At 36.2% G+C, this 13,649-nt stretch overlaps 1 protein-coding gene across 1 annotated transcript in view; it reads right to left on the bottom strand.

Annotated features, from left to right (window-relative positions):
- The window catches only part of GATB (glutamyl-tRNA amidotransferase subunit B), a 39,578-nt gene that overhangs the window by 2,822 nt on the left and 23,107 nt on the right, over nucleotides 1-13,649 (bottom strand). The window contains exons 8-12 of the mRNA XM_014068499.2: nucleotides 12,767-12,811; nucleotides 9,727-9,916; nucleotides 7,169-7,302; nucleotides 6,072-6,150; nucleotides 474-608 (exon numbers count right to left, since the gene is read on the bottom strand). Of these exons, the coding sequence (XP_013923974.2) occupies nucleotides 474-608; nucleotides 6,072-6,150; nucleotides 7,169-7,302; nucleotides 9,727-9,916; nucleotides 12,767-12,811 (583 nt within the window). The remainder of the gene's footprint in view (nucleotides 1-473; nucleotides 609-6,071; nucleotides 6,151-7,168; nucleotides 7,303-9,726; nucleotides 9,917-12,766; nucleotides 12,812-13,649) is intronic.

Here is a 13,649-nt window from a genome sequence, read left to right as displayed (position 1 = left end):
TGTGGACTTCAACTCCCAGAATCCCCCAGCCAGCATTATTTTAGAGCAGTGTTTCTCAACCTTGACAACTTGAAGTCCTGTGGACTTCAACTCCCAGAATCCCCCAGCCAGCATAGCTGTTTTAGAGGCTTCAGAAAAACCAGTATTGTGCTATATGTTCAAGAACAAGCAGGATTGTTTTTACACCGCTTATATAAAAGGGAAATGCCACTTTGCTGTCCAGAAAGCATTCAAGTCATGTAATCTGAGACATCCCCAGCAAACAGATCTTAGTTGTTAGGACAGTTTCTGTCTTTTGTGGCCATTTCATGTGTCACAAAGCAATTTGTTCCATTTTTCCCCTCTCTCAAGAGTTGTCAAACAACATAGTAATCTGAATGGCAAAGGCAGTTTACATTTCGTATCTCCACCAGCCACCCTAAAGTGTCAAAACCTCTTTCTTCCCAATTTCCCTGGTCTGTGATCAATATCACCTCTTTTTGATGGTCTCTCATCACAGTCTGACAGATGGTCTCAAGTTCATTCCAATCCAGGATTAGATCGAGTTTCTTTTCTTTTACAATCAGAGCTGGAGACTTCTCCTCCCTCTTCCACATCTCTTCCAACACCTGCAGCATCAAGATAAAAGAAAATTGGTGGCTGAAACATGCCTCTTGTCTTTCAGAAAGCAAGATCGAGTTGAGAAGGCAAAGAAAGTAAAAAGAAAAAGACAAGCAATTAAGGCTTGTTACTAAAAAAAACCAAAAAACACCCCGAGATTAGATGGGCAGAAAATTCATGGTTTGGTTTAATTTAAAATTTAATTTAATTAATTTAATTCAAATGCTATTTTACTTCTTCAAATAAGGAGACTTCTGTGCTGATTAGAAATTTTATAGTTGTGTCCTATTTATTATTTTCATTCCAAATTGCTTTGATTGTTTTAGTTTTGCCTAGAGCCCTCCTGAAAGATCATGCAACTCCTGTTTCATCTTTTCAGTTATGCTAAAACACAGCTAATAGCAGTAACAATACCACTACTTTAGAGTTAGGAAACATTTTTATTGTCCTGAGTTGTTTTAAAGGTTTCCCTACATTTTAATAGCATTCAGTGGCAGTCAGTTTGTTGTAGTTGTTAACACAACAGGCTAGAAACTGGAAGATTGTGAGCTCTAATCCTGGCATGAAGTTTTGAGCCAGTCACAGTCTCTTTCAGCCCTAGGAAGAAGGCAATGGCAAACTACTTCTGAAATCTGCAGGGCCTTGTCCAGTCCAGCCGGTCACCAGCAATCAACACTGACTTGTAGGGTAGACCAAAAACAAAAACTGCATTCATAGTCATTCCTGGTTCCTGGCTTGAATGGACTTTTGCTTTAGCTCATAAATGTTCTGAGTCTTTATATAAGAAAACACTTCTTAGTTTGGGTTTTCTACAATTCAATCATTTTCCTTCTCCCCCATTTTTGATAATATTAAAGAAAATAGTATCAACTCGTCAGTCAGTTTTATAAAAAATTAGGATTATCCAATTACTTGGAAAAGGAGGTTAAATGAAATAAAAGAACCACATCCTACATTACATGCTAATCAATGGGTATGAATATAGTCAACATCATGGTTTGAATATAGTGAACTGAATCTTTTAACCTTTAGGGCATATTTTGCGCTTAATAAGAGGATTATTTGGATTCTCTGTTCATCATTATGAATACATTGTGAAGCTTGGACTGGGGAGGATAACACAGATGACATATTTGCGTATGTCACAATCAAATGAAATAGCAAAATTCATTCCCACAGAATTGTTGGCTAAACAGTCACAGGAGACAATTTCTGATCAGTGCAAGAAAAAGGAATAGAGTTATATAATTAAACCAAACCATATATTACAAAGCTGTGGAAGATTATACAGGTAATCCTTGTTTAGGGACCACAATTTCAACTGGCACCTCTATTGTTAAGTGAAGCAGTCACTAAACAAAACTGCAACTGTGCTTACCATGTTACATCACCTGTCCTTTGCTTTACAGAAGGTAGTAAATGCAAGAATTGGTCACAGTTACATTTCCATTACTGTCATAACTTTGAATAGTGGGTAAACTAGGGTGTCACTAAATGAAGACTACCTGTAATGCAAAATCTATAACACCTATAACCAATTTATTCATTCTATAAAGCATAACTGTATGCAACAACGTATCAGTCTGCAATAATTATTTCTTAATGTTATAAAGCTCTCCATTTTTGTAGTCAAGCTACAACACATTGTAGCAATCTCTAGAAACAGCTACTTAAAAGAGGAACATTATTTGGAGGGTTTCTACCTTGTGCTTGCTTCTGATTCAAACATACATGCTGTGAGACAGAAGGTGCCCTTTTAAAACAGCTGTTTCTTCTCAATTTTCCAGTGAAAAAAATAATACAATGCTTGGATTATTGCAATCAGCTCATGCAAAATGATTGGCATGCTGGAAATTCTGTACTATTAATTTATATGTGCTAAAAATGTGTCAAATGCAGCAATTTCACACATAATTAGCAATTCCTTAACAAAATTAGACAACTGAATTAAGTTTTACTGTGTTATACTTAAGTATAATAATGCAGCACAGTTTTCTTATAACATGTAAGAATAGTGTCCTAGAATTTAGTAAGGTATCTTGTATAGGTTGATAATAGATGTACATTTAATGCAATGATCTGTGGCTGACTCAATTCTCTATTAAGCTGCCCTGGTCCTGCTGTGGACCACAACAGCCTACTAACAATGTAAAGTGGAGTAACCACTGTACAAAATTTGCATTTGGTTGGGAAAGAATAGTATGTCCTAAAGGCAAACCAAAGTGAAAAAATAGTCAGCAAATGTAACTTATTTATTGATTTAAATAAAGTATTAAGATCAAAATTTTTGTACTCCTAAGAAATATAAGTACAGTACAACCAGACTGTAGTGCAAGAATAATGCCTTGAGAATCAGGGCTGTACCAGAGAAAAGATGTTTCGGAGACTGAAATATCTGAAGATAACAATCTTGTGCTCATTAAAATTGACATTTAATATTTTACTATATAGGACATTGCCTTGCTGCATTGTAAGAGGTCTTCCCATTTGTTTTGGAAGATAAAAGAGCTGAGCAACTTCCCAGTAGTATAATTACAGTCAGCACTATTATATTGAGCACTGATTTTCAGTTAATGACATTTAGCAATAGCAATAGCAATAGCAATAGCAGTGGACTTATATACCGCTTCATAGGGCTTTCAGCCCTCTCTAAGCGGTTTACAGAGAGTCAGCATATTGCCCCCAACAATCTGGGTCCTCATTTTACCCACCTCGGAAGGATGGAAGGCTGAGTCAACCCTGAGCCGGTGAGATTTGAACCGCTGAACTGCTGATCTAGCAGTAGCCTGCAGTGCTGCATTTAACCACTGCGCCACCTTGGCTTTAGGGAAATTGAATTAATTTTAGGTTAAACGGTTTAAATATTCAGTATGATAGCTTTACAAATATTCCAGGATTTTTGTCATTTTTACATTAAAAATTACAGTTTGGCTTTGGAGGCATGTGTGACTTTGAAAGCACAGGCAGAAGAGCTCACAATGATTAGATACAGATTGAACCATATGAGCTGGTAGGACAGGTTGTCCAGGGTGGGCAATTTTTACAGAAATAAAACAAACCCAAACATATCACAATCACCACCCACACATTCTGACTCAGAAATATTTATAAAAATCAAATCTGTTAGAATATTCATGACTGGGAGAGACATGGTAACAAGGTCAGCCAATGAATAGGTATAGCAATTAAGTCAGCCAATGGGAGCTTGAACAGGTCTGAGTCTGTGCTGAGAATCAAAACTGAAACTACTCTGTCTGCTCTGAATTCTGAAATGAAACTGTTCTCTCCTGCTTGTATTCTGCTTGTAACCACGCTGAAAGAATCTACTATTGGTATTGTACATTTATTCATCTGTTAATTTGTATATAAAGAAGTAAATGAATCCAGCTGAATCAGTTATCAGTGTGTGCTTTCTGGATTTGATTTTTCTGCAACAAATTCTGACAAAGTCCTATCTGCACACCAAGATATCACTACCAAGTAAATTATTATTTGAAGAATGATTAAGGATAGCCATGGGCCACGTATTTTTACTTTCTGGAGAATGTGTTTAGATATGCTTTCCTGTCTTGCCTTATCTGCTTATCTATTTATTCTTTAGAAAATCACATTGAGTAAGGAACCATTATCTAGTATCTTTTTACTGAATTGATTAAGTGGGCTGCCATACTGACAAAAACCTTAATAGTTTAAGGAAAAAAATACAGTCAATAAAAATGAATCTAAATAAAGAATGCTGAAGCGATAGGTCATAGAAACTGAAAACTAAGTCACAGTTAATTCTAAACTTTTTCCTTCTAAATTTTAAAACAAACTAAATAGTAATATCCCAGATGGGTTTCATTCTGATAATATAGTGGGATCAACACTCCAGATTAATAAAACAATTCATGATATTTACTTTCAGCTAAGATGTACCCAAAATGAATCATTCCAAAGTATTTTATCTAATGAAGGATCATTTCTTGCCTTTGAAAGTTTGGCATTTCAGGTTAAGAAAGTCTATATTATTTAATTATTCTGTTTATGGTAGCAATTTGTTGCTGTATGGGTATATTTATAGTTTTGAATTTTTACTTTGGGGTAATTGTTCATTTGGGGTAATTGTTCATCCCATCTGCATAGGACTCTGTACTAAAAGAAACGATATTCTTAATAGTACGAGAAGCTACTTTTGCCAAATAAATGGGTTAGCAAAAATAAATGGCCAAAACTGCATGCATGCATGCATGCATGCATGCATGCATGCATGCATACATACATACATACATACATATATATATATATATATATATACGCAAATTTAAACACAGACTTCATAAGACACTTCTTAATAACACGTTAAAATTATATATTGCTAATCATAAGGACTTGAGAGTTATAACTCTTGGTTAATCTTATTTGCACTTGCTTCATTAACCATTTTCAGTCATACTAAAAAAATCAGTTTAGATAAATAAATAAATCATATGACACCTTAGTGAAAGAACAGTTAGGCAACTATTGTTTGTACACATTGTATTGTGTACTGCATTGTACACTAAATGTAATGGAAGTGAAAATAGCCAATGAAACAGATTCAAATAAATTAACCTTGCTAATCATATTCACAAATTAACTGATAAGGCCAAATACACATTTATAACATCAATTTTTTTAAAAAAATGTTTTTCTCTTAGATGGAACCAAAGTTTTATGTGATGAGTATGCAGAGTTTGCTCCATTTTTTAAAACTTAAAGACTCCACAGAAGCAGCATTCTTTAATCAAAGACTAACCCAAAGTAGAAGTGGACACATATGTCTTCATTACTTCTTGATTGCCAATTTAACACTATCACATTACTGCAAATTTTCACTTTTGATCATCTGAAGACAATAGGTGAAAGGTAGATAATTCAAGCAGCTTATTGGTGAAGAACAATTAAGGTCAGTTGATCTTTACCCTTCCAATCTCCAAAACAAAATTTTGAAACCAAGAGAAGTATATTTATTGTCATTTGGACTTGAAGCTAGACCATATGTCCATTGTTTAAATAAAATTTAAGACTTTTTAATATATGATAATATATTAAAAAGTGATAATATATAAATATTTCTCATACCAGCACCCCATACTGGTTGTCTATTCCTAATATTTTAAGATACATATGAGGCAGGCATGAAATCCTCTTACCTTTGCTACCGGTTTGGAACAGGAGCGTGTGCATGCGCGGAACCTTCTGCACATGCACAGAGCGTCTGTGATGATGTCTGGGCAAATGGGTGGTGCCTCCCGCCACCGCCACTATTAGTTCACCTGAACCAGGGCGAACCAACAGAATACCACCTCTGATATAAGGTTTGTGGAAATAGCAGAAACCTATCCTTTTGGGTTGTTTTAAGTTGAGTGAGAATTATAAATTATGCAACTGATTGAAATACACTTTGACATAAAGAAGCCCTGTTGGAAAATAATATTCCAAAGAAATACCTGTTTGGCTGCTGAAGTTGAAATTTTTCTACTTGATACCAGGTCCAGCAGTTCAGCCAAAAGAACAGGAGTGACTGGACTAAACCATAAAGCAAATAAAACAAATTAGAAATGATATAACCTTCTTGATTCAGCGGGCTCATAAAATATTTTGTGTCACGTACTCAAAAAGTATTGTTGCTATGGAGTGCTTGCTGCTGGAAAGGGGATGTGGCAGTTCCCAAAAGTAAATTACCAGAAGGCTAATGAATGTGTTTGCCTCATTCCACTTTTTCAACTTCACTTTTCCAGAATTCAACTGCCAATTTATTTCTTTATTCTTTTTTGTCTGATCATTTCTTTATGCAAATTCACCCATTCACCTCCCCCCCAAAAATATCAAGAGTAGCCATAAGAAAAGTTGCTTTAAGAAAAGTGGCCTGACAGTTTCATACAAAAGGCCACAGTTAATCCTGGAAATCTATGACCATAGAAAGTCTCAGAAATACAAGTTCAGATTCAAAGTACTTTGCTTATATTACATATTAAGCTTTTATCAAACATGTCATAATCCAGCTTTCATCCTGCACTTAACAAGTCAGCATTGGCAATAGGTTTGGTGGTATATCTCATTTGAAACAATGCACTGATAATTGATACCTGCATTCTAATATACTGTTAAGTGCATATGGATAGCTGTTCGTAAAACAATATTCTCAGATGTTCAAGTTATAACTCTCATGTTGGCAAGCAGCCATGCTAGCTGCAGATATTGGAAAATGAGCTCTTCTTATCTGAAAAGCACCAAATTGAGATCAGGCTCTTATGGATATTCCTTATTTTACATTTTGTTCCTTTCTTTTCTTCCTACCTTGATAATGGGAAATTTTACTTCACTAGGGGTGAATCTTCTCTTCCTTAGCAACTGTTTAGGATAAGTCTACTCTAACAAAACAAATATTCAGATGAAAAACTGAATCCTGCAGATTGCTGTGATAGCCCATTCACCGAATCCTTTATTTATATGCCCGTATGTCATCAGAAGATGCTATTCGTTTGAAAAAGTAATTATTGGCATAGAAGATCTGTTTGACCAAAATGAAAATCTAAAACCTCACCTTTCTTTTACAGTAATATTATATAATTTTAGGTAACTGAGGAAATTATTTATAACCCAGCCAATCACTTTTTTGGGATTCATTTCTGTCGCATTCACAACGCTTTCAAAAAAATCCATTAAGCCATCTTCATTCTGTTAAGAAAGAAAATATATTTAAACATAACAACCAAATCAACTTTCCCATGAACAAACCATATCTTCAGATTTGAACTCATCTGTTGTGTGATACACTCAATCTTCATAATTGCCAGCAGTTCAAGAAACTATATACTAACTAGTTCCAAAAAAGTCATGGCATGAATCTTCGATGAAGCTGTTTGATTTAGAAAAGATCAGATTCTTGGCCAATCATGCTGATGTTATCTAGATAATAATATCATTAATTCACTTCTAAATGGAGATGATTAACACAGGTATGGAATTGATTACAATTCTATGGCTTCCATGATGCAGATTTCTACAAGTAGCTGACTAAAATGTAGAAACAGGGAAGTACAAGAGCAGCTAATCAATCAATATTGTTTCATGCCCATAGAAATTTCCTTTCTCTGAAAAATATACAGTAAGTTCTGGTACATTCTGAGGGAAAGAGCCACAAGAAAAGCTATATGGATACTGTATCAAGATCTCCACATCCTCCAAACATGGGAAAAGTAACACGAGGACATCATTTAATTGGCACAGGATAGAGATGTACAGCTAAATATCATCAGCATAGTAATGATATTTACCTCCCTGACACCATGTAGATATTAACAGGAGCGAGTGGAATTTAGGACCCTGAGAAACCCCACAATGGTATTGCTCTGAAACAGCTTCAGAAGTTTGCAGTGGGGGCTGGGAGGAAATCAATATTGAAAAAGTTCTTATTTGTTTCAGTTCCAGTTACAATTGGGAGTAGGACTGATCTAATACCAAATCCCTACTTTGGTGTGGACACATAATATTTTGCCTATCTACTCTGGTCCCTTAATTCCCTGGACAAATATATATACACACACATTCCCTCTGTCTCATATCTTCCTTCCTTCCTTCCTTCCTTCCTTCCTTCCTTCCTTCCTTCCTTCCTTCCTTCCTGCCTGCCTGCCTGCCTGCCTGCCTGCCTGCCTGCCTGCCAGCCAGCCTGCCTGCCTGCCTGCCTGCCTACCTTACCTATCTACCTACAATTAGTTCCTGGCAAGTATAATGAACATTTAAAGTTACAGTGGCACTAAAGAAAGTGACTTACAATCCTCAAACATACGACCAAAGCTGCATCCCTGTGATCACGTGGTCAACTAGCATGTATTTATGATGGCTTCAATGTCCTTCCCAGCCAGCTTCCAAAAAGCCAAGTGAACTGGGGAAGCCAGATTCGCTTAATGATTCACTTAACAACTACAATGATATGCTTACAATCATGGCAAAAAGGGTCATAAAATTGGGCATGATTCACTTAACAACTGCCTTGCTTAGCAACAGAAATTCTGGTCTCAACAGTGGTCCATAATTTGAAGACTAGTTATACAGTATTCAGTATGTCATTCCTTACATATTTTCAGCACATCACTTATGTTTACACCACCGTTTCATTTATTATAGACTTACTGGATATAGTATGTACCACAATTAATTAACACAGGTATTTATGTATTGCCCTAATTTTAAGGACTTGTTAACTTTTCTAATTATGCTGATGTTTAAAAACGCTATAAACAACATGGGACATGATGGGGAAGAAAGACCTGTTGTGCTGATTGCAATTAGGGTGATCTAGTGGAAATTTAATAATATATACTTTGAAATCTATCAAAGCATAAATGCAGCACCAAATGTAATAAGCAAAGGGAGTGTGTGTGTGTGTGTGTGTGTGTGTGTGTATGTGTGTATCCTGAAGTTTGTATTTTTTCAATGCACTTTAGAAAAGCACACAAGTCAGATGAATTTAGATTATCTGGGTGTTTTGGTGTATCAAGACAATTGGGGGTGGGGGTGTTCTTATACCTAAATGTAGACAGAATGGATGACAAAGACCTATTTTTTTGTACCATAAATATAAGATTTCAAAAGAATTCTGAAACCTATCAGAGACAGGTTTACATTATGAGATTTAAAAATGTGTTATGAAGCCCTGAAAAATTTACACTCTTTGTGTGAAGTAGAGGAGAGAGGTAAGGGAAGAAGAGAGGGATAGGAGAGAGGGTGGGGAGGGGAGAAGAGGAGAGAAAGGAGGAGTGAAAAGGGGAGAGAGAAAGAGAGAGGAAGGGGAAGTAGAGAAGAAAAGGGTGACAGAGGGAAGAAAGGAGGTAGGGAGTGGGAGGAGAGAGGGAAAAGAAAGTGATGGATAAAGTACAAATATGGTGTATGGAGAGCAGAAGAGCCAATAATTGTTTTTGGGAGTAGATAATAAGATGAATTTATGTAAACATTGAATAATACAATACGATGTTGGCTATGTAATAGCATACATGTGATTATATGTTATGAAAATGAAAAAATAAAAAACTTTATATATAAAAAAACTCAAAAAAACCTTACATTCTTTAATTTACTTGATCATTTGATCAATAGAGTTACCTGTAAGATAAAGCTGTGTTGAATCTGAATCCCGTAACGTTCAACAAACTTTGCTCTCTTGACACTGGGAAGGTCTGGAAGTGTCTCACGAATCCAATCAATATTTATCACTTGCTGGTCACTTATATGAGTGGGCAAGGATTTAGTGTCATAAAGAATCAATGGAGGAAGATTTGGCTCAGGCATGAACCTTGAGGAAAACAACAACAGCAACAAAAACCATTTATTTTGATTTTTTTAAAATTAAATGTGCTACATACAAAATGCAGATGGTTGAAGTTCTACATAAGAACTAACTGGCAATACAACCAAGCACACACACAAAGAAGTCAAAGCTGAGAACAATCCTCTGATCAGAGACAGATAAATCCCAATCTATAAGGTGTAATTGTCTTCTGAAAGCCATTAGCTTTTAAATGATTGCCATTCAGAGCCAGATATTGTGGTCCGCCAATGGCCAGCGGAGCTAGTGGCAGACTCAGACAGTGAGGAGGTTGGGGAAGAACATGGGCCAGTCTTGGAGTCTGGAGAAGACTCTGATGAGGGCTCTGCATCAGAGGCAGAGATGGTGCAAGGGTCGTCTGACAGTTATCAGCTGCCTTCAGGGTTGGAGATCAATGGGGCAGAAGAACAGCTGGAGCCTGTTCCCGATGTGCGCATGCGCAGAGATGTCAGAAGAAGGGAACAGTTAAGGAACAAGGGCCGACTCGGGAGTAAAAGCACAGGTGGACGGTGAATGGCCCCTCCCATAGGGAATAAAGAGGAGCAAAAGGGGAGTGGAGTTTGCAGGAGACAATTAATTTGCTTAATTAGTATGCAGATTTGTTTGTGACTCTCAGAGACTCTTTGCCAACTATTTTCTTGTACAGCATTGCATTCGGAAGATATCGGCCTGACAACTATCCAAGCCTGATGAGGTCTGTGGTTGTAAATTCCCCCTTGAAAGACTGTTTGCAGGGACTTTGCTAGATGTGAATGAGAGGAATTTACATTAGCTTAATAAAAAGGGGTTTTCTCGGGACACGGCGTCTGCTTCGTGATTTTGTGAAGCCTAGGTCAGGACACCAGAAATAAATGGACATCATTTTAAATTATTCTGCAGAAAAGCAATACAATATAGATGCTAGTCATCTCATGCCAAATGGGATTGGATATTCAATTGGTACTATACTTTGGTGAAGAGATGAACTTGCTAAGAACATTTCATATGGGCTGAAACTCCCCTTGTTATGAATCTCTGACAATTTCATGGAAAAGGGAAGTTGTGCTAAGAATCCAATTGCCATCTATAAAGTGAATGACAGCATCAAAGGACAAAGCCTTTATTGAAAAGGATACTGATTCAAGATGTCAAAAAAATATAGTGATTAAACTCTTAGTTCCAGCCTTGCATAACCAAACAATGGATTTGCAACCTTAATTCAAGCTTTACATCTCTCTGCAAATGATTAGATATATTCTTTACAGAAGCTGTATTTATGCTTCAGGCATTGTTTTCAAAAGCAACTTTAAATAAAGAAAAGCATTAAAAATGATATTCAACACAAGCATTTTCTCCATATTTTTTTTTTAAAAAAACATCCAAATTCTGAGAAAAAGATTCAGAAAAAGGAAGGCTTAAGAATTAGTTACTGAGATTATGCCATGTATTACACATAATCATGGCAGCGAGAATTACATTCACGTAAAACTGGGAAAATTACGCACCAACAGAAGAAAATGTAATAACAAAAATATTGGAGTGTGCAGAGGTGGATAGGCTCACAAAAGAATTAAACGAGAAAGAAGAATCTGAATATTACTCCGTATGGGATTTATAGTATAATTGGCTAGAGGAAAGGAGGGGGGGGGGAGAGAAAAGGAAAGCAAAAAAGAAAGTAAGAAAGATCAACAAATTAAAAAACAACTACAAAACCGAAAAATGATTAAAAGATAGAAATACGAAAGACTGTAGAAAATAAACAATAGGAAATGGATGTAATAAATGTTGTTACACCTAGAATATATAGAATGTTATATATAGAATGTATAACCACCATGAATGTAAAAAAAGAATAATATGTGAATGTATACCTATAATTGTATAGAGAACAAAAAATAAAAAAAATATTTAAAAAATGTTATAAATAGAATGAAGAAAAAAGAAGTATGAAATAATATAAATGCACACACATATATAAAATTGTAGTTATACAAGACTTATATATACAGATAAAAGAATCATTACAGACATACAAAAAAGTGTAACTTGTTGCAAAGATGTGAAGTTTCCATAAACAAAATAAAAAGTTTTTTAAAAAGAATTAGTTACTGAATTATATGCAGCATGAAATTGCTTTAGTTATACATAAGAAAGGAAATTTAATATGGAAATGTTAGGATACTTCTGTTGTGTTTGATTTTTGTTGTTATTTCACATTTTATATCACCGTATTAAGTTGTTTTGATCTTTGACCATGTGCAAGGAATGAAATAAAAGCAGCAACTGTAGTAGTCAGGGCTTGATAACTAGGTTTTATTCACAGAATTATGAAATGGAAAAGATGGAGGAATTCAACTTCTCGTATTTCTCTCCTACCCTGTAAAGTGCTTGTCCCAAAGGTGCTTTTTTTCCAAGAGGCAACTGGACTTTCTGGTTTTTCTTTAAAGACCTTTCACTTCTCATCCAAGAAGCTTCTTCAGCTCTGACTGGATGGTGGGAAATGGAAGTCAGAGCTGATGAAGCCAGAAAGTCGTTGCCTCTTGAAATAAAGCACCTTTGCAACAACCTTGACCTGGATGACTGAGAATCTCCATAGATATCTGTAAAGTGCCTAGAAAGTATGTCTGGAAAATAAAGCGGGACTTCAGAAAATTGAGTAGAAGAATATCTGCAAGCAGGAAGCTGCTGCTTATTTTCAAATCTGATCCTTTTCTTCAAACGTTCAATCCCCAGAAGGTATTTAAGGTGAAGAAAAGAATTGAATGGGTGGGAAAATCATAACTCATCAATCTCATCACATATATTTTCCGGAATGCAACAAAACCTAAATGAAATTACCGATAATCCTGTTTTCCTTCTTTGTCCCTCATTGGCACAGTGCATCTATAAAAGCAGAAAAGAAAGAGGCAATTATAAGAACTGGATTTAGCAAACCCAATAGTTACAGTTCTTAAGTGATTCTACCTCATGTTAAGAGGTTTCACATATTTTTATCACAATGATTAATATCATGTGACCTAGATCTGCCAATGGATGGTTTTCTTTTACCATATAATCCTAAAAGGCATGAGTTGACTCTTTAAAGGTCCCAGCAACTAATTGTAAATGAATATGTTGTGCTTACTTGGTGGTTTCTCTCTTCTTTTGTCTCCAGATGGAAGAAGATACAAACCGTTAAGTTAGCACAACATATTCATTTACAATTCTTCTGTAAAGGCATGGTGGTGAAGCGGCTTAAGGATGCTGGATCTGCTGGCCAGAAATAGTAAACTCTCTGGCGGTTTGAGCCCTGGTAGCACTGTGGGATGGGGTGAGTTCCTGTCACTCACCTCTAGCTTGTGCCCTATCCACCCAGCAATTTGAAAGCATTATTGGGATAATAGATAAATGGGTGCCACACCAGTGGGAAAAGTTAACTTTGTAAGGAGAATGGGAGCCGGCGCTGAGCCTGCCCAGACTTGAGGCGAGATCGGCAGGGGAGGCCCTGGAAGGTGTCATCAACCCAACCGCTGCTAGCCAGCTGGTGCAAGCCAGGTCACGCTCCCATGGCACACCGAGGAGAAGTGTGCAAGCACAAAACTGAACAAACTAGCAATTCACTTGCCAGGACTATTCTGTAATGTAAGAGTTCCTGACAAATGTATGCCATATGAAATAAAATTTATTGTCCTGACCTGAGTAAAAGACAATGTTGGTCTACCATAACTCAAATTTAAAGAGC

Source organism: Thamnophis sirtalis, unplaced genomic scaffold, assembly GCF_051295495.1.
Source record: "Thamnophis sirtalis isolate CommonGarterSnake01/CBP01778 unplaced genomic scaffold, rThaSir2_p1.2 scaffold_10, whole genome shotgun sequence".
Lineage (NCBI taxonomy): Eukaryota > Metazoa > Chordata > Lepidosauria > Squamata > Natricidae > Thamnophis > Thamnophis sirtalis.
This window is presented reverse-complemented; position numbering and strand designations above follow the sequence as displayed.